Source organism: Ambystoma mexicanum, chromosome 1p (genome assembly GCF_040938575.1).
Source record: "Ambystoma mexicanum isolate Mex_15411 chromosome 1p, UKY_AmexF1_1, whole genome shotgun sequence".
NCBI lineage: Eukaryota > Metazoa > Chordata > Amphibia > Caudata > Ambystomatidae > Ambystoma > Ambystoma mexicanum.
Window position 1 is genome coordinate 1,145,644,438 of NC_090921.1, and position 19,327 is coordinate 1,145,663,764.

The 19,327-nt window shown below is 45.0% G+C and overlaps 1 protein-coding gene across 6 annotated transcripts in view; it reads right to left on the bottom strand.

The window, feature by feature from the left end:
• LOC138450042 (calcium-dependent protein kinase 5-like) overlaps window positions 1-19,327 on the bottom strand; it is a 599,861-nt gene that overhangs the window by 25,796 nt on the left and 554,738 nt on the right. For all 6 annotated transcript variants that reach the window (XM_069604815.1, XM_069604816.1, XM_069604813.1 and 3 more), the window contains one exon: window positions 7,865-7,972. In XM_069604815.1, the coding sequence (XP_069460916.1) occupies window positions 7,865-7,972 (108 nt within the window). The remainder of the gene's footprint in view (window positions 1-7,864; window positions 7,973-19,327) is intronic.

Here is a 19,327-nt window from a genome sequence, read left to right on the forward strand (position 1 = left end):
CCTGCATTTTTCCCCTTCCGCCTTCCCCTGCACTTGCGTGATCTGAATTACACCTAGCCTAGTAGGATCGTTGTCTCTGTTCATCCCTCTGTTACCCCTCCCTTGCCTTGTTGCGCCTTGAAACACTTGTGTATAGGCGCGTCATAAATGCCATATCATAGGATATCATATCAAGGAAGGATAGGGGCATCGTGTTTGTCTTGACAGCAAGACAATAGAGCGCAATACAGGTTCAGAGACCGCGCTTAGAAACCACACGCTGGTATTAAACATGTTATAAAATAACAATTATAATTATGTCTACTACGGGAGTGAGGGGGGCGTGGCCTGAGTTCATGGTGTGAGGAGGTTGCTGGGCAGAGCTCCCGCCGAGATCCTTTAGTTAATCCTGTTGCTACAGATATTTCGAAAAAATATGAAGCAATAGACACATCCACGGGAAGAAGAAGCGTTTTCCTCGGCTCCCAAGAAAACCCGATGAAAAACGGGGCTGGGCAACTGCAAATTCAAGCCTCAAAAAGTGAACCCCTCTGGTGTGCAAGATGGCGGTTGCGGTTGAGGCCCTGCGGCAGTAAGGAGGAGAGGCTGGAACTGCGAAGAAGCTTCTCCGGATCCGTGACTGGGAGCACAGACTTGGATTCTCCCCTTTGCCTAGAGTGGGCAAGACGACTGTCGGAGCGACCAGCAGAGCGGAATAACTGGACCGCCAACACAGTGACACGGAGCAACGAGACAGCGGAGCGCTGCGGACCGAAAGGCAGACGAGCCGACAGACGACAGTGAAAGGCCTGAGTACTGGGAAAGCAAAGAGGGGTCTACTCGGCCTCTTGTACCTGGGAGCAGACTAGGAGATGAGCGTCTGAGCCCTTGAACGCTTGCTACGAACTCGGACCTGAAGCACACGCAGCTAGCAGAGGAGGCGCCATGGAATAAACCACGAATGTTGCAACATTAATTTGGTGGCTGAAGGAGTTCGGGGGAGAGTTGCGCCACCTCGCCAGAATCCAATTTCACCCGACGGCCGCACCACATGTGTGCTGGCGGTGGGCCAAGTGAACCTTGCACCCCATCTGAAAAGACACCGGAAGACACATAAGGTGGCTTCGAACACCCGCCAGTGGCTGGCAACTATGGCAATTGTGCAGGTAAGCCACACGGTGGAGCTGCATAGACAGTGGGCTGCAGCGCACTACAATCCCCAACTAGAACGGGGGGCAGTGCAGGGGCACGTGCGCCTCTTTACACGGTGTGCTCACGACTCACTACTTCCCGCAACGGCAGGCACAAGACCAACTAACACCCCAGCACGCAGCTAATGTAGACACAAGCGGGTCGCTGCATTGTCCCCTACCTTACTTTGCTTGTGGCGGCCCCAGGGGTCGGAGGGTGCTCAAGAGGCCATCACAGCAGACTCACACTCTAAAGCCAATAACTGTGAACGAATACCGGTTACAGGGACCCTGAGTCACATAATTTGCTGGATAGAAGACACTGGTGAGATCACAACACCACTCCAGAGAGCAGCGACCCGCGGGTAAGCAACCGCGGACACTGTGGCACACTAGCAAGGCCCAGACAGCGCACACTGTAAATGAGTGACACAGTGGGTGTTAATATGCCTTGACGCTGACCTCGGCTCAATACCATCAGTGGACCGCTGGGAAGCGCCGGTGTCCAGCAGCCATCATAGACACCCAGCGCACTACAGCAAACAAAGAGACAGCAAAGACAGCACAGAGAGGCCCCACACATATCGCACTGGAAGCGAAGCAACACACTTGAGGTAGACAGTCCCAGTTGTGATACTGGCGGTCTTCACAATGCACTGGAAGCGAATAAAGGCACGCCTTGCACGACACACGAGGAAAAGCCTCCATGGGTGCAGAAGGCCCCAACTTGGGGTAGAGTGAGGCTGCAAGTGGCTGAAACCAGCACACTAAAACTGATCCTTAAAACAATACTACCGCCTGATGAGTTAAAGCTACGTGTGCGTATGGTACCCTAGCCACCACTCCCAACTTGAACGTCATCCCCCGGACCGCTCTTGCTGGCGCACGCCCTCATTATACTAAAGGGCGACACCAAATCCAGATCAAAGGAACCGGGTGCAAGACATGTGACCAGCACATATGCCATCAGGCAACCATGCCCTCTACTAAGGGGAAAGCAAAAACAAACATCATGGACTCCTTCGCTGCGACCAAGCCACTTGACCAAACGCAGGATAACACAAATATACGCAGTGAACAAAAGGCCCTAGGAGAAGATAGCCGAGATGGACAGGTAATGGAGGCAATAGCTGCGCTAAGCTCGTTCATAGACACTAAAATTGAGAAGGTTAAAACGGACATGCAACTGATGCGGCAGGACGCACATAATCTGGCAGAGAGGGTAACCATTGTGGAGGCTGGGCTACAGGAAACATCAGAGTCCACAGATGACCTGAAAGTATGGGTGCAAGCACTACAAAAAGGGTTGCAACGCTTGAGGCAAGATCTGAAGACGCAGAAGCGAGGGCTCAAGGCAATAATGTTCACTTGCTGGGGATGCCTGAAGGAATGGAAGGCCAGAACCCAACAGGATTTGTGGAAACCTTGCTACAGCAGATCGGAGCCGGCCGTCTTTCACAGGGCTTTGTGGTGGAAAGGGCCCACAGATCCCTACAAAAATAAACACCACCGGGATCACACCCTCAACCTATGATCGCAAAGATCCTGAACTTTCAAGACAGAGAGATCATACTTAGGTATTTAAGAGAAGGAGGGGCGATAAAGAGAGACAATTCCAACATAACCATATACCAGGATTACACACCCACAGTGCAACGTGCAAGGAATTCCTTTGTCCCGATCAAGGCCAGGCTCAGACAACTGAACCTAAAATGTATGCTAATGTACCCATCAAGACTTAAAGAAATCTACTAAGGGCGAGCAGTGTTCCTGGAAACACCGGCAGCGGCCAACATGTGGCCGGAGCACAACAGCCTGGCGGGGGTGGAAGGAGGCAGTGACATAATTATGTCAGTATTTAGGCGGGGGCAAACATTGGTGAAGAACGAGGCACGCTATGGATTGTGCTAGTCAACCAAACAAGGTTTTAAGGTCACTGTAGCATTGTTATGCAATTAAAACACGGCGGGGGGACTGCTTGGCCACTTGACCTGGGCTCATAGGTCTAACCCACGGAACGATTAGCACTGGCCTGTTGCTAGTACAGCGATGCTCACACTCCATTGCCCGGAAAGGTCCGAGAGGTGTGGGTGCACCCGAGCGCTGCAGGAGCAAAGCAGCAGCTGGGCATAGTTCTTTGGTTTTGTTTGCTGTTTTGTTTGTTATAAGGTCTTCAAATACAAAGGTGGTAGTGTGGAAAAGGGCATATGTAGCAATGGGATGTGTAGCAGGGCTGGGTGCGCTGAGTAAAAAGGCCCCTGGGTTGAGGCCATACAAGGGGCGCAACAAGGGGCCAAGCGGGGGGCTGGGGGAGACCGCATCAAATGGCCATGGCTGCACAAGAGGAATGGGTACTTATTTACGCAGGAACCTGGTCAAATTCTACTTGAATAGGAAAAAGGTATCCATAGTCCTGCTACAGGGAACTCACCTAACAGAGGATGATATGTCCAAGCTGAAGGAATGCTGGGGCGGGCAGGGTACGGAGCGGCGTACTCTAAGTACGCAAGGGCTGCGTTTACGTGGATAAACCCCCAGATACCCTTTAGGTTATTGGGGGTGTAGACGGATGTTGGGGGAAGGTATTTGATACTATGGGGCTCTATTGAACAAACAGAGGCATGCATAATTAACTCCCACTTCCCCAACCACAACATCCCATCCCCGCGCACCTCAACGCGCTGTGTGCCAGAATAACCCAACATAGGTATAGCTTCTTCTTCTAGGATGAGGATTTTAATTGTGTGAGAGATTTGGACTTAGATGGGTCTATCCCGCCACTGAGTCTAACGGCAGCAGCCCCCATGGCACTAAACGCAGCACTGGCCCACCTAGACCTAGTTGATATTTGGCGAGAGCTACACCCCACAGACAGAGGATACACTTATTTCTCCCCACCGCATGGTCTATATACCAGAATAGACTACATATTCACAGGCGGAAACTAGCTCTCACAAATAGAATCTGCACAGTATTTGGGCAGATCGATCTCCGAACACTCGCCTCTGATGATGAACTGGACGATGGTAGGCCCCACGCCCCCCATTCCACTATGGCGCATGCCCACAGAAGCGTTGACAGATCAGGCTTTCAGAGGGGACCTCTGAAATAAGCTAGTGAGATACACAGAGGAAAACGTAGGTAGCATGGAACACTGGGGCACAGTATGGGAAGCACTGAAAGTAGTAGTGCAGGGAGAGGTTCTAGCTGGCACAGGGGACATCAGGAAAGCCCTACGGGTGGAATTGGAGAAATAGGAGGAGGAAATCAAACAGATGGAGGCCACCACCCGGGTGACCAGGGAGGAAGAAGCGAAACTGGGTGAAGCAAGACGCAACTGCCAAGAAGCATGGGGGAGGCTTTCAAAGTTTGACTACACAACAAGAACCATCAATGCACATAGGGAAGGGGATAAACCGAGTAGGCTACTGTCATGGCTCTGTAGGAAGGAACATCCGAGACACCTAACAACAGCACTCAAGGATGATGAGGGCACGATTCACAGGACACAGCAGTCAATTAATGACACTTTCACATCATTTTACACTCATCTGTATGCACATGACACTCCAGTGCCCCCGGATGAAATCCAGAACACGCTAGAAGAAATAGGGTTGTCTAAATTAGGCAAAACACATAGCGAAGCACTAGATAGGGACATCACTGCTGAGGACATTAGCGAAGCAATCAGATCCATAGCCACTAGTAAAACCCCTGGAACGACCGGCTCCCCCCCACCCAAGAGTTTTACACAGTATATGAACTGTCCCGGACGCCACTGCTACATGAGGTGTTCAAGGAAGCGTACAAAGTGGGGGTACTGCCGAAGAGTATGAGGGAGACATTAGTGGTCCCAATACCCAAACCAAGAAAGCCCACGGATGAATGAGACTCGTACCGCCCATTGGCAATGCTTAATTATGCTTAATTATTGACAACTATACTGGCCAAACAGCTGTCAAGGGTGATGGGCGGACTGGTGCATAGCGACCAGAATGGCTTTATACCGGGTCGCAACACAACGGCAAACCTTTGCAGACTCCAGCATGTTATGGAGCAAACAGCGGATGATTTGCGTAGCTAACAATGGACGCTATTAAAGCGTTCGATTCCATATTCTAGGAGTGGTTATTGGCAGCGCTAAAGGAATTTGGGTTTGGGGAAAGATTTATCAGATGGGTAGAGGTACTGTACACTACACCAATGGCAAGGGTGAAGTCAGGGAGGACTGTGTCATTGGTCTGGGACATACGTAGAGGCACAAGGCAGGGATGCCCATTATCCCCCATGCTGTACATACTGGGATTTCAACCAATTGCAATCTATTTCAGGAAACAATATTTTGATGGAGGAATTCGGGTAGGCGGAACAAACCACATAATCTTGTTATATGCGGACGATGTCCTTCTGTATGTCAGGGACCCACATCTAAACATGCCAACAATGCTAGAGGTACTAGACAATTATGCAAAAGTCTCAGGGATATGCTTTAGCAGACAGAAGTCCTGTATATTCCCGTTGGCCGGTATGAGGGGTAAGAACATTGAGGATTTACCAGACATGGGCATTCAATGGCAACTAGACTTGTTCAGTTACTTAGGGGTCAATATAAAAACACACCGGAGTTGATGCACGAAAGCAACACCGGAGCAGTGGTGAAGGGACTGAGGACATCTATGAAGTTCTGGTCCAAACTACCACTATCAATTATTGGCAGGGCATCAATTGTTAAAATGATCATCCTTCTGAGATTTTTATACTACTTCCAAAACGTATACCACTATATCAAGGCCTCCTTCCGCTTACTAGATGTACCGATTCGGGAATTCTTATGGGGCTCCATGAGGCATCAACTATCTCTGACCACCCTGACCCTACCCTACAAGGAGGGGGGCATACAACTCCCAGACATAGAAAAGTACTATTTAGCTGCACAACTCAGCTTTGTCGCCCGATGGCTCTTAGATGAGACCACAACTGAACCAGAGCTGCTACAGCATCTAGTGGCCCCTGTGTGCTTGAAAGAGGTTTTGTGGGTCCCTTTGAGCTGCTTGGGGACCGCCCCCATGATCGTAACACTGGGAAGACAGATATGGAGCAGGGCTAAAGTGCTGCTCCATCTTGGTCACCCTTATTCACCAGTTGCCGCAGATGTATGCAAAGTAAGAACTGACTTTGAAACGGTAAGGCAGTGGGAAAGATGGGGCATATACACATGGGGGGGACCTACATGAAGAGCGAGTCTTCAGGGAATTTTACTCACTGCACACAAAAGAGGGGTTGCCAAGAGGGCAGTTCTTATGGTATCAGAGGGCCAGACATATGGCTAGAGGGAAGTGCAAAAAATGGCCAGAAGAACCGGCGGCGAATCCCCTGATGACACTAATGCATAACATGCGCGATGGCTGGAAGCCAGTGTCTAGATTGTATGGGCAGCTGGTGGACAAAACCAACCCCCGGGTGCTGCATTAAAGGTGAGATGGGAGGCTGACCTGGGACTAGAAATCGCAGAAAAAGAGTTGGAGAGAGCACTAGCATACCCCCGAGAGGTGTCCAGGAACGCCAGATTCCGACTAATACAACTGAACGTCTTATACGGTAACTACATGACCCCACACAGGGTGGCTGGATTCAATAAAAAACACAACCCCTGTGTCCTTGGTGTGGCTTGGAGGGGGCAGGTATGATCCACATGTTCTGGGGATGTGTAAAGATACAACGCTTCTGGGCCAAGATAGAGCAGACTTGCAGGAAGATTGGCATAGTACGATATGATTGGTCCCCAAAGGAATGCCTCTTAGGAACATACCCCAGAATAGCCAAAGTTAAATACATAGTGAAGTTTATGGACATGGTATGTATACTAGCCAAAAGAGCCTTAGCGATGGCATGAAACTGACTGGGGGCCCACAGTATGCAATGTGGTATAAGGAATTAGAACGCTGGACAGAGGCAAAGACCAGGACATGGGGTGCGGGAGTCTCCAAGTCGGAAGAAGATGTAAGTGTAACGTTTGAGGCATGAAAGATGTTGGTCTGGGACATGTTTCATCCCTCAGATGACAAACCCCCTTGAATGCACAAACCCCACTTAACATGGTAGTACTGTCAAGGAACACGAGAAAGAAGGAAGATTGACCACCTAGCTACCGTTACGGCATAAGGTTGCTTATCCCAACCGCAACCCCACCAAACTGTGATTAACTGAGATAATGGACACATGTACGAAGACAGTTAATGTTGGTTATTGGTTTGTTTGTTATCAGATGTTACATTTAAGTTGCACATTTTAACAACGCCAAAATGCAAGCTATTGATTTATTGTGTTTTTTAGAAATGCCAATAAAAACATTTTAAAATAAACTACTACGGGAGTAGGGATGCTCCGAAATGCTGCCATGACTTTACACTGTCATTAGGGAGTCTAAATTAGTTTGAAATATTTGCAGGTTAACTCAACTTCTGGAACATTCTCTTGCACTAATGTTCATGCAATAATAAGCAAAGAAACGTTCTACTATGTAAACCTGTCATTTTGTGCATCAGCTGTCAGAAGGTAGTCAGGTGCTATAGTTTGAACATTGCTAAAGCTGCTTGTCAATCATTGTTGGAGGATGAAGAGGATTATGGACAAACACTTAATGATGTTGAATCACTGTGGGGCTTTCCATCAGACGCATTCAGATGACTGCTCACCATTATATTGTTTGGCTTCAAATCCTGATGGACAACATCATTCTGATGAAGGTATTTTAGGCCTTTGCACATTCCAAGGATGATGCAGTATTTTTCCTCCTCTGAAAGCTACGATTAAAATGACAGATAAGGTTACCTTCGAAACAACGCTAGAGAAGCATACATATTAACTTATGAAGACTATGAATATTCATATCATATTTTTACATAGTGTTTCATGCCAGATTCTTCTGCTTCAAAGTCCCGTTATGCTAGGTATTGTTTGCATTTGTGTAACAATTTACTAAACCAAACTTTCACAACGATAAATACATTTTTAGCGCATCAATAAAAAAAATCCATGCATTCATCAAAACTGATTTCAAATATAAAACCATGCAAAACATACATAATTAGATACTAACAATTAATCAATATTGGCAACCAGAGGTACAAGTACTATCATTACCCTATTTAATGCTCCACAAATTACCAACCTGGGAAGGATTAAGGTCCGAGTAGGTTCTGCCTGTAGTAGTTGGTGCGCAGCGCAAAGATAGTAGTTGGTGCGCAGCGCAAAGATTGCTACGAAAAAGCGCTTTACTTTCTGAGCTATGATGTTTGTTGTGTGCGCTCACCCACCAATCCCAGGTATTGATGGGCAATTGATTGATGGATAAATACAATGGCTGCCAACAGTGGTAGAGAGAGGGCAAAGCAAAGGAAATGTTCAGTAGCAAGCAGCGTGAGGCAACGCACAAGTAAGGCCTTGACACTTCAATGAGGCCGCAGTTGTTCACCCTCGAAATAAGGTGTTGCAACTCAAACTCTGTGGACTACAGAATTCTAATAAAATGTATAACAATTCAAGAGATTAGCCATTCACATAAATGCGAATGAACATTAGGGATTATACAAAAAAAAAAAACAATTGAAAGGGGTAAGAAATTGATCTGTGATTAGGTTGCGTTAGAATTCATTGCACGCAAAGTTTCCGAAAACTCAACGCCCACAAAGCGGTCGTCGCATGATTGAATCACTTGCTATGATACTACGTTACTGGAGCTACGAAAGTAGTGATTTTAGGGTTTGCTTTTTGCCGTTGTTATGCGCTGGAAGTCTTTTAAAATGAAACTAATGGATATTTCCGGGTCACCAGAAGCATATTAGCATAGACAAAAAAAATATGAAAAGACCCCTGTGGTGCCCCATCCACTTTCCCAAATAAACCCCTTATTACAAATCAAAGTTAGCGAAAGTTAGAAAAAACAACGAAAATTGTAGTATTTGAAACACAACATAAAAACAGTAATTCTTATTTTACCGAAAAATATCTATATAGTGTTATAAATAAAAGCATGTGTTAACTACAATACGGTATATGTGTTTTTTCGTTAGGCTATCTGTCTGAATTAAAGGATTGAGTTGAACAGGCCGGTCACATGTTCAACACGCGTTCCAGCCAATAAAAATGGAGCACAAACGAGTGCAGAGAACTGCTCCGAAGCAAAAGACAAACGCTTCTTAAACATTGCCACAATCACATTCTGATTGGCATAATAAACTAAATGAAGCCCAAACAGAGGCCGACAAAGCATGCAGCGGACTCCCGGTGAACCAGATCAAAGGTAATATCAAATTGAGATGCAATGAATTCTCTATGTCAAAGCGCAGTAATGTGCAATTCAATAAAATCCATTTGATGAAATTTCCCGTTACCGAAAAAAAAGCAGAAGAGAATGGCTAGATTTCAAAAGGGGTTACACGTTTCCAAACTTTTACACAGCGGACTAGGAATTAAGAAACATTTGCAATGTACAAAATGCCTAAAGTAAGAATTCTTAAAGCTTGCATTGCACTGCAAATTTCTTTTTACAATCTCCAATGCAAAGAACACACTTACTTACCAATAATCGTCTTTCTGTAGCTTGTATCTGCTTAGGATCACATGCTGTGCATAGGCCTCCATCAGTGGTCGGTGCAGAGTATTACATATGGTTTTTTCGAATTAAAAAAGTGGGTTTCGACAGGGGAGTTACTGTAACACTCCCCCTACCCTACGTGTACGGGTACCCATTACCCTTCACACATCAAAGTCCTCAAATTGTTTATTTTTTGTCATATGAAGTTTGTTTTTTTATTACTCTTTGCACCCACGTGAGGAGGATGGGTAGGTGTATGTGATACTAAGAAGATCCAAGCTACAGAAAGACAATTACTGGTAAGTAATAATTGTTTTTTGAAGCTTATGAATCTGCTTAGATTCACATGCTTTGCACAGAATAGCAAGCAGTATTTTGTGAACCTGGCGGGTTAACTGAAGTGGTAGAAGTGAATAAATGTGTTAAGATTGCTTGACCCACCAGAGGGTCTGATTTTGATTGTGTGTCTACAAAATAATGTTGTGTGAAAGTGTGTACTAAACTCCAAATAGCTGCCTTGCAAATGGCCTCCAGAGGGTAATTTGCAAGAAAAGCAAGGGTTGCTCCCATACTTCTGGTTGAATGTGCCTTTGGTTTAAATGGAAGTGTTTTGTTGGCTAAGGAGTAGCACATTTGTATAAATCCAAATTTCCACCTACCAATAGTTGCTTTGCTGACTGCAACCCCTTCGCTCCCTGTTGCCATGAACACAATTTTTTTTTTTTTTTTTTAATATCTTTAGTTTGTCAAGGTAGTACAGCCCAATGAGCATCTAGTGTGTGTAAGGCTCTTTCTCCTTTCCTTTGTGGGTTTTGGAAGAAAGCTGGTAATTCAATAGATTGGTTAACATAACTTTTATATGAATTTCAGTGAAAACCTTGGATGTTTTCTCAACACCACCTTGTTTTTATGTCTGGTTACAAACAGCACTGAACTCTATAGTGCGTGTAACTCACTTAATCTTCTTATTGAAGCAATAGCAATGGGGAAAGCTACCTTGTACATCAGTTCCTTTAGTGAGGCTTTGTGCCTTGATTAAAACAATGGGGCAGTGAGAGTACTGTGTTTTGATCCCAACCCGGAGGGGGGCGAGACTCTACAGGGTGGACACGTTTGATGCCCTCCATAAAAGGGTTTAACAACTAGTATTCATGTTTTGTGTCGTGGTATACACGGCTAAAGCTGCTAAGTGTACTTTAAGAGAATTATGCACAAGATCGGAGTCTAATAATTACATACAGTATGGTACCACATCTATAGCTGAGCAATTAATAGGATTGATATTGTCTCTTTTATTGTGAAAACAAGGAAATAATATGAGGCAGGGTAACCAAAAAGGAAACACACCAAACACAGGTTACAAAGGAACATACAAAGCACTTTATTGTATACTGAATCCAGTTACAAAAGAACAGAACAAAATTCAGATAGCTATCGACCCTCAGTACAACACAGCGAACTCCGGCGTGGTTCGGTGTGCTCAGTGAGTGCAAATATTCATTGAAACAGTCAGGCTTTTATACATTTCTCCAGCCTGTTGTCCAGCCTTTCTGCAGGTTAACCATTCCATAAATAAGTTACTGCTCTAGGGTCCCTTGCCAGGTCAAATCTAGTTCATTTTAGGTTTATAAATTAACAAGAAGAAATGGTAATAATGTATGCTCTAGGCCTAACATTACAATGCGGGACTTAATTCATACAATATAGTTAAGCAGGTGTTCTCATTCAATTATAGATCAGTTTCGGTGATACAGGTAATCCATTGCACACAGGTCAGCAGAAGGACAAGGTCTCAGCTCATGACCCTAACAAGTGGCCTGCAGGCAAGTTATACATTAGCTGTACAGAGGTCATGACAATCGAGTTCTGTTCTGAATAACATAGGCTACCATTTTAGCTCACATGGTGACTTTATAGAGCAAGAAAACCTAAAATGGCGGCTTGACCCAAAATGACAGTTTACATGGTTTCTAAGGTCAGGACCTTGCAATGCGAGTTTATTCACATGTAGTTTATAAGCAGCTTGGTAGCAGCTTGCGTAGGCCAATATACATATATTCATAGCAATAGGAGGCACGATATAATTTCTAGTTTGACAAACCCTCCTTTTGGCCTATGCCAAGTGCTAAACTACTTCTGATCTCCCTGCAAATAACTCCATGTGTCATCGTCCATACACCCTGAATAGCTGTCAGAAATATCTATCGCCATTAGATCTTTTACTAAGATCTCTTTCAGTACATACTCCTTAGAGGTTTTATCCGGGGCACACACTTTATGTCCTATTGTACCTATCGCCTGAGCGCAACATCCCCCTAGCATTAAACATATACTTGGTAGACATTGGATACAACAACAATGAAATAGCAGAATTCCCAAAATAATCAGCAAGACTGAAAGCACTTTCCAACCCCAAGACCGCAAGAAGTCCCAGAACCAAGCGCTAAGATCCCAATTTCCCTCGGGAACATGCACTTCTGAACTAAGAATGTGCAGATTCTGTATTGCCTTAAAAATAGTTGGGGAGGAATCCGGTACGAAAACACAGCAAGCGGACCCCATTAGTTTACATACTCCACCACGTTCAGCCAGAATGACATCTAATGCCATCCGGTTCTGAAGCGCTACCAATCTGACCGCTTTCTGCTATCGGAGCCATTTTAAAGGAAATCAAAGATTGGAAAGGACGAGACAGTCTATCAGAAGGCCTAATAGAAGCAATATTGAGCTTACTCCTATTTGCGAAAAGCGAGCATCCCAGGGGAGTCAGAACACGTTTCTCAAAACTATTCAAATTAGTGCCATCAAAGTTCCCCGAGATGCTATTGTTCCATCGGCCAAAGAACAGTGCTCTAAGTGAAGCATAACAAGCAGTTGTCAAAGGTAAAGGGTGAATATACCAACCTAGCCCCTTATCCCCATGTTGCAGTAAATGAGTGCAAATCCAACAATTACTCTTATTAAAAATGGCATGCGTTGCATTCATTACTATCATTAGAGTGTTGTTATGATACTTTTGTCTATGTTGGGAGTCTCTAGGGGACAGAGTGTGAAGGTGTACAGAGGGAGTCAAAGCAGTTGGTACAATCTCAGTCGGTAGTAGAGGTTATAGAGGATATATTTCTTCAAGGTACCAAAGTCCTACAGCAGTAATTGCAAAAATAACAATTATCGTTATCAAAACACAGCAATACGTTTTCGGGGCCCAGGCACATTGTTCATTGTCCAAGTTGGTCACCCCCTTATTCACAAGTCCAGTGCGGGGAGCAGCAGTGGAGGTGGCAGGCATTGTAGTTCCTCAATCGACGACCCCAATGTTCGTTGCGGCGACGCTACGGTCGCGTGATTTCTTAGTCCTTCCCAACCTTAGCCAGCAGAATCCCTTTTCTTCCTGTTGTTCAACAGAAACTTTCTTATACAAAAGAAAACTTTCAATCAGTTCTCTTTTCCCAAATGCAAGGAAAAACCCGTGCCGTAGTTCTATTTTCTTCGTCGAAGGTTGTACCTGGTGGTACCCAAGATTGTTTGATCCGAAAACAAGGCGTCGTCACTTCCTGAGGGAAGCGACGTATCGGAGGCGACGGAAGTCACAGAACTCGAAACAATGTTTTCCGTAAGTGATTTTTCAAAAGAGTGCGGAGACGAAATGGACTGTTCCCCAAGCTCCACGGGCTCAGAGAAATTCTCTGACGCACTCACAGCGCTGTTTGCTACTCCAAGATCAGGGACTGTAGCATCAGCGAGGGGATCTGCTTCTTCTGTAACGTGTGGCGTCGGGTGAGGAAGTTTCTTGACATGCGTCGCGTGGATCCAGTGTTTCTTCCCAGCCACCCGCACTGCTGTCTGGGTGACCAACAGCACCTGGTAGGGTCCCTTCCAACGAGGAGTGAGACAGGAAGACCTTTCGTAGGCCTTCACTAGGACCCAACTTCCAGGCTGTATATCGTGTCCTGGGCCCGTGAACCGTACAGGTAAAGCCGAATACACCTGGTGATAAATGAAATACAGGTTTTTAGTTAACTGGTTACAGTAGTCTACAAGCAATACATTTTCCACCTCTCCCAGGGTTTTAGGTTTTGGGAGACCCCAAATGTTAGCAGGTCTCCCCATCACTACCTCAAATGGAGAAAGCCCAGTCTTAGTTTGAGGTGTGGTACGCATAGCCAATAATACAATAGGTAAGGCATCTGGCCATTTCAGTTTGGTATCGGCACATGTTTTTGCAAGCTTATTCTTTAAGATACCATTATGTCGTTCCACCAACCCAGCACTTTGAGGATGTCTAGCTGAGTGAAATCGTTTCTCAATATGTAATGCTGTGCATATCTGCAAAATTACTGCTGCAACAAAATGAGGACCATTGTCCGACCAAATTACCCTTGGGAGCCCAAATCGAGGAAATAATTCTTTTACCATAATCTTTGCAGTGGTCATGGCGGTAGCATCTTTAACGGGGAAAGCCTCGACCCATTTACTGAAGGCACAAATAATTACAATAACATATTTCAGATTGTTACACCGTTCCATCTCAATAAAGTCAAGACTCACTTCAAACGGGACAGGAGGCGGCCCAAAGCTACCTCTTGGAGTTGCTGTCCCCTTTCCCACATTGTGTTGTAGGCAAATCATGCAATTTTGGACATAATGCTGGGCAATTTTTGAAATCTTATCATTTACCCAGACTTTCTCTAACATTCTCGTGATCTGTTGAGCGCACACATGTGTGGGACCGTGTGCCATGGTAACCATCATTACTATTTAGGCATTAGGAAGCAACCATTTCCCTTCAACCATGTCCACCCAACACCCATCATCATCGAGTTTCCCCAAGCCCTCAGCCCACATCTTGGATTCTTCTAATGTGGCATCGGCTTGGATATCCCGTACAGACCCAACACCCTCATCCATTGCATAGGCATCTACAGTCTCCCTTGAAACATACATCTCTGTGAAGAGATCAGAGGCAGTTTGTATAGCTATTTGATCAGCGAAAGCATTCCCTTTCCCTACATCATCTATAATCTTGCAATGTGCTGCGCACTTAATGATTGCTAACTGACTAGGGAAGCGCTGAAAGCAATTGCACTATCAGGGAGCCATGTTGGATCTTGGTGCCATGCGAAGTTAAAAACCCTCTCTCTGACCAAAGTCTCCCAAAGTTGTGAGCCACCCCAAATGCATACTGGCTATCAGTATATATGTTTACTGTTAGCCCTTCGGAAAGCTCACAAGCTCGAGTCAATGCTATAATCTCTGCGGCCTGTGCAGAGTTATGCGTAATTCTCTTGGTCTCCACAACCGTACTCAATGTAGTGACTGCATAAGCAGCTGTGGATGTACCATCCAGTAGTTTGAAGCAGGAACCATCACAAAACAGCTCCCCTTGTGGGTTATCCAAAGGAGTGTCCCTCAAATCAACTCTGCCTTTTGTATCTTGTTCAGTAGTATACAGGCAGTCATGTGACTCTTCGTCACCGCAAACAGTATTTTGCGGGAAAGGTAGGAGTTCAGCCGGATTAAGAACGCAGCACCTCCTAATTTGAATGTGGGGAGCAAACAAGATTAATTCATATCTTGTCAGTCGTGCGGAAGTGAGGTGTTGCGTTTGGGTTTTGTTCAATAGAATATCTACAGAGTGAGGCACCATCAGGGTTAAATCATGGCCTAGGACCATTCCCTCACTCTGTTTTATAGACGCAGCAGCAGCAGCGACAGCGCACAAACATCTTGGCAAAGCGCATGCAACAGGATCAAGGGCGGAAGAGTAGTAACCGCATGGCCTATTCTTCCCTCCATGTTCCTGCGTTAATACAGCCAAAGCACATCCATCACATTCATGCACAAACACCACAAAGGCCTTCTCATAGTTCGGTGTGCCCAAAACTGGCGCCGAACATAATGCAGTCTTGAGCAACTCAAATGAATGTTGATGCTCCGTATTCCATGGCAATGGCGAAGAAATACCCTTCTTCGTCAAGGCCAACATCGGTTTTATCACTAGTGATAAGTTTGTGATCCGTAACCTACAGTAAGAAGCCATACCTATCAAGGCTCTAACTTCCTTTTGTGTATTTGGGACAGACATGCCAGAAATGTGTTTTATTCTTTCAGGTGTCAATCTTCTTCCCTCCTTTGACAGGAGATAGCCTAAATAGGCGACCTCCTGGCAACAATATTGAAACTTTTTAAGCGAGGCTTTGTGACCATGCTTAGCTAGATGGATGAGCAACAACACAGTGCCTTCTTTGCAAGAGCTCTCAGAGTCAGCGGCTAAAAGCATATCATCAACATATTGAAGCAACGTACAAGTAGGGGGCAATCCAAGGGTATCAAGCTGCTCTTTCAAAGCCCTACTATAAATACTAGGACTCTCAGTATAACCTTGAGGTGCACAAGTAAATGTGAATGAGCGTCCCCCTAAGGTGAACACGAACAAGTATCTACTATCCTCATGTATAGGAATACTGAAGAAAGCATTCTTTAGGTCCACAACACTGAAGTGAGTAGCCGTAGCTGGAATCATGGTTAATATTGTCGTCACATCAGGCACAATTGGAAATTGCGGAGCGACTACTTTATTAATGGCATGTAAATCAATTATAAAACTAAATGGAATTGCATTATCACCTTTTTTGTACACGGGTAAAATCGGACTATTGCACAAACTTCCTGCAATCTCCTCAATCACCCCACGATGCACAAAATCGGAAACTATGCTCTTCAAAGCTCGCTCGCCTTCAACTGAGATCTTATACTTTGGAATACGGGGCAGCTTAATTCCATGTTTCAAAACTATTTTAACAGGCTCAATCTGCAAAACACACCGACATCATTGTCATCAACTGCCCACAAACACTCTGGTACATTACTGAATTCTGGCGGCAAAGGTCTAGTCAAGAATTGCGAAACAGAACATTGCTGTGGTGAAATCGTCAAACGCACTCCATCAGAAGAACAATGAATTACCGCATTTAATTCCTTCAACAGATTCAACCCCAGCAAATTCTCTCCACAATTCGAAGTCAAGAGAAATGGACAGTGGTCCGTAAAGGGACCCAAAGAAATAGGTACCGGTGAAGAAACCGGACAAACAACTGGTGTGCCAGAAAACCCTACAGAAACATTGGTTTGCCCCGACAGTGGAATGTTTGGAACCCGAGAATGATCAATGGAGCACTTCTGTGCTCCAGTGTCTATCAAAAATTGATGTTTCCTATTTCCCACTACCATTTCAGCGTAGGGACCTTTCTGATTAACGGGAATAGGTGTAGGTTCCAAACCCTGCTTCGGGCAATCCTAACGAAACAAAATATCATCAAAAGGAAGCTCTTCAGATAAATATGCAGCAGAAGGATGATCAAATATGTTTCTAGTATCCACACTCGAAGTCTGATTATCCTGTGAAAAAGGTTGTTGGGGATCCTGCGAAAACTGGCCTCTACCAGGGCCCCCTACACCCGGGCGACCTCTGGATCGTCTACCCATATTTCCAAATGTGTTATTCGACCTCTGTCGAAGGACGGGGCATTGTGCACGCCAATGACCCTCCTGGCGACAATAGGCACACTGGTTAATAGGCACATTCCCTTGTGGAACATACTGACCTCTAATCTGCGAACTACCCCGTCTGGGGCCTCTAACAATTTGCTGTAACAATACTTTAGTCTTCAAATCACCTTTTCTCCTCTCGACTCTATCTTTTTCATTATTTACACGGTTCACGTAGTACTGAGCCATGTGCAGTACTTCTTATTGGTATTTCGCCTGCCAAGCGCTCTCATAAGACATAATTTGTGACTGGATGTCAGGCAGCAATCCATGTACAAATTTGTCCACAAATAATCTTTTCCCAGACTCTGTGCCTAGGTCTTGTCCACTGAAATCTGAGAATACCTGTTCGAACTGATTAAAGAACTTGGTAGCACCCTCAGATTTTCCTTGGACACAGGCCGTAAGCTTGTCCCAAATAATTTTCTTTTCGGGGATTATAGTTTTCAGTTTTGCAATGATTCTGTCAGGCAAAGTTAGTATCACCTGAGGTGGTCTCTCACCAGCTGGCCTTTCCCCATCAAGCCTAACTATGTTAGCCCATGTATCTCCCAACCCTTGTACATCGTCTATAGTTCTAACTTGTTTCCACAAATCTACAGGCAGGAGTACAGGGAATAGCAAATCAATGTCGCCTAGGGTAAACACTGAGGACTGCAAAACGAACTATATCTCTTTATAGAACCATGTCAGATTTTTCCTAATGTCAGGAATAGTTTGTCTAATAGTATTCATTTCCTGTCGTGAAAACGGGACGTGAACAAACTGCGATACATAATGTGCAGGAATGTCCACAGCAGGTGTACCTGCTGCAGCATTAGCAGGAATCTCAACCTTTGGGACAAATGTCGGAGGAACCTCTCTCATAGGCAACTGAGATGTAGGCAACTCCGAACGCTTACTAAGCAACAGAGCTAAGTCGAGCGCTAAAGCAGTTGAAGAAGTGTCAAGTTGAAAAGCTCTCTTATAAATGCTCAATAACTATGTGGGACAACTAACCTTTCTCTTTAAACATTCATCCTGCAGGTACTCTACCATTACCTGTATCACTTTCCTCTGCATTTCTAGCGTATATTGACTGTATGTGTCATATACCTCAACTGGAGTTATCGACGTGTCTGAAATCCATCTAATCGCATCTTTTGTACAAATTTGCGCCTCCTCAGATGTCGATTTACAACACGGAAGAAATCGTTTCTGTACATACAAACATTCTTCTTCGTCATCCTCATTCCATAACCTTTCCAACTCCTTTCTATACTCAAATATCCTCTCAACATGCTCATGTACCTTCTCCACAGTGTCTCTTGAAAACGCTAAAGTATTCAGGTCCCTCAACCCTTGTGGGAGGTCTGCCTTATTTAATTTAACCCACATTACACATAAATGAATCCCTAAACCTTCAATGAAAACATTTTTCTCAGGAAAATTATCCATATTAGAAAGTGTGGCAAGAACATTAGCTCGATCATCACTCACCATACAGTGCTTACCCCATGCAAACAAATCCTGTTTCTTTTCTGTAGGAACAGTATTACGAGTAACAATCCTCGACCCCACACCCTGATCAACTACAAGCGGTACAGAACTACTTGGGAGTTAGGGTGCAGGCAAATTCAATGGAGGTACTATTACTGGTGCAATGGGAAGAGGCAGAGGAGCAGGTGGAGGAACAACAACCAGAGGAATAGGAACAACAGGTTGAGCAGGAAGAGCAGGAATAACAGCAGGAAGAGGTACAGCAGGAGGAAGAGGAACATACGGAGTTGGTGTAGAGGCACCAGGCCTTCGTTCATTTAACAATTTGTCGATAAACTCATCAGAAACATGAAGATCTTTAGAAGGATAGATTTTCTGAATACCGAGTGAGAAAGCCCTGTCCATATTCCTAACCGACTCAGACTGTTTGTCCTGATCATATAACAGCGCCTTTTCAGCATTTGTTTTATGACGGCGCACATGTTTTTCCCTACTTTTAAGCTGCTGCAACGCTTCTCTTTTCCAATTTTGCAAA